We start from the raw sequence: 2237 nt of genomic DNA, 5'->3' as shown, positions 1-2237 counted from the left end.
CCACCGAACAACTGCAAAAACAATTTAAAAACCAACCAACCGGGGCTGGAGAGATGGCTCAGCGGTTAAGAGCACTGCCTGCTCTTCCAGAGGTCCTGAGTTCAATTCCCAGCAACCACATGGTGGCTCACAACCATCTGTAATGAGATTTGGCACGCAGACAGAACACTGTATACATAATAAATAAATAAATCTTAAAAAAAAAAAAACAGCTAAGAGGTAAACTATTTAAAAGAAAAGAAAAAAAAACCAACCAAATAAACAAACAAAAAAAGCAAATGGAGTCTATAAAATCTTAACTTGAAAATGTGCCCTGTAGCAGGGTGGCGGCGGTGGCGGCGGCGGCGCACGCCTTTAATCCCAGCACTCGGGAGGCAGAGGCAGGTATCTCTGAATTTGAGCCTGATCTATGACGTTAGTTCCAGCACAGCCAGGGCCATACAGTGCAACTGTTTTGAGAATTCAAAACCAACCAACCAAACACACAAAAGTCCCCCTTTCTTTTCTGGAACCATGCCCCTCCCCCCTACTTTAAGCAAACACGTCAGACAGTTCAGAGGGCTGTGACTTCTCCAGCTACAAGAGCACAACCTGAGTGTAATCCTTACAAGTGCAATTCAGCATCCTTTGCTGAGGCAAACATGCTATGAACTCTTGGGTTGTTTCCAGGAATCCTTGAGTTCAGGACTTAGGGCAGAAGAAAAGGTAATGCAGCTGTAACAGAAAAATAGAAAGAGTTGGATAGAGTAAGTGACGAGATATAGAAATAAAACCAACACGTGGAAAAGGGCAAGGGGACCACAAAGTCATCAGTCAGAAAGAAAGCTGGGTGGAGGAGGGGCCGAGAGGGAGAGGAAAATAAACAGTGCACCACGGGGGCAAAGCCACAGACCCTGTGTGTGTGTGTGTGTGTGTGTGTGTGTGTGTGTGTGAGAGAGAGAGAGAGAGAGAGAGAGAGAGAGAGAGAGAGAGAGAGAGAGAGAGAGAGAGAGACAGAGAGAGAGAGAGACAGAGACAGAGACAGACGGAGAGACAGACACACAGACATATGGAGAGACAGAGAGCGGGAAGAGAGACAGGGTCGAGCTGCAGGAACATGCAGAGTGAAGACAGGCGCCTGGGCGGGGGAATCCCAGAACAGGCCATTTACAAAAATGCCGGTGGAAATTTCAACAGCGACTCCATGCACGCACGCACGCACGCACGCACTGTGTGGCACTGGGGCGGCTTCTCTGTCTAGGCTAAAGGGAGTTCTTCCGCCCAGCAGATGCTTTCAGATTGTGGGTTTCACAGGACCCAACTGCTCGGTGGGGAATGGCGTGCGCTGGGAACCCAGACGTTCGTATCCAACGCCACTCGAGACCTCGGGATTATTGTTCTTTCCTCCTCTGCCCCGCAGCGTGGGACCGGGTGGGACCGCCTGTGCTTCGCTTGTGACTCCAATGAGGCTCCGGTCTGCGGGGTCTGCGCCCTTCTTGCCCGCGCCCTTTCAGCCCACAATCCGGCAGCCCGCATCCCTCTAGTGCCTTCCTCCTGCATCCCCCTGCAGCCCACGCCCCCTGCAGCCCGTGGCCCTCCTGCCCACGCCCCCTGCAGCCCACGCCCCCTGCAGCCGGTGCCCCTCCTGTCCACGCCCCCTGCAGCCAGTGCCCCTTCTGCCCACGCCCCCTGCAGCCCACGCCCCCTGCAGCCCGTGCCCCTCCTGCCCACGCCCCCTGCTGTCCCAGCCCCCTGCAGCCCGTGCCCCTCCTGCCCACGCCCCCTGCAGCCCGTGGCCCTCCTGCCCACGCCCCCTGCAGCCCGTGCCCCTCCTGCCCACGCCCCCTGCAGCCCACGCCCCTCCTGTCCACCCCCCCTGCTGTCCCAGCCCCTTCAGCCGGAGCCCCTGCCGACTTGAATGGTGCAGTGTTAGTTACTAGGTGGCTTCCCGGAGCTCTTGAGCTGCTGGAGGGACTCTGTGACGCACCCTCCTGGCAATAGAACACATCACTTTCTATTTATAGCCACCCCGCCGACCGCAAACCTAGCATTCCCTGGCTTCCTCATCGTACGTGAAAAAAATCTCACCGAGGACCAAAGACCTTAACCTACAGCAGTGAGGAATTCTGTTAGGTGTGCTCTTCCAGTTCCAATTAGCAGAGTAACTGCAGGTCCTAGCGTTTCTCGGGCGCAGGGAATCCCTAGTTTTCTAAAGCTTTAAAACCTGCGCGACTATTTTTACATGCGCCCAAAACGTG

At 54.9% G+C, this 2237-nt stretch overlaps 1 protein-coding gene across 1 annotated transcript; it reads left to right on the top strand.

Annotated features, from left to right (window-relative positions):
- Nucleotides 1-1267: 1267 nt before the first annotated feature.
- Nucleotides 1268-1897, top strand: LOC114697924 (vegetative cell wall protein gp1-like). Its single transcript, XM_028876310.1, has one exon. The coding sequence runs from the start codon at nt 1268-1270 to the stop codon at nt 1895-1897; it is 630 nt and encodes a 209-aa protein (XP_028732143.1).
- Nucleotides 1898-2237: the final 340 nt, after the last annotated feature.

This window comes from Peromyscus leucopus, chromosome 10 (assembly GCF_004664715.2).
Source record: "Peromyscus leucopus breed LL Stock chromosome 10, UCI_PerLeu_2.1, whole genome shotgun sequence".
Taxonomy (NCBI): domain Eukaryota; kingdom Metazoa; phylum Chordata; class Mammalia; order Rodentia; family Cricetidae; genus Peromyscus; species Peromyscus leucopus.
The sequence above is the reverse complement of the archived record's forward strand: the minus strand, read 5'-3'. Positions and strand labels throughout refer to the sequence as shown.

Bases quoted from the DNA above. Each gene is read 5' to 3' on its own strand.
- LOC114697924 (XM_028876310.1), top strand. From the start codon at position 1,268: ATGCTTTCAGATTGTGGGTTTCACAGGACCCAACTGCTCGGTGGGGAA.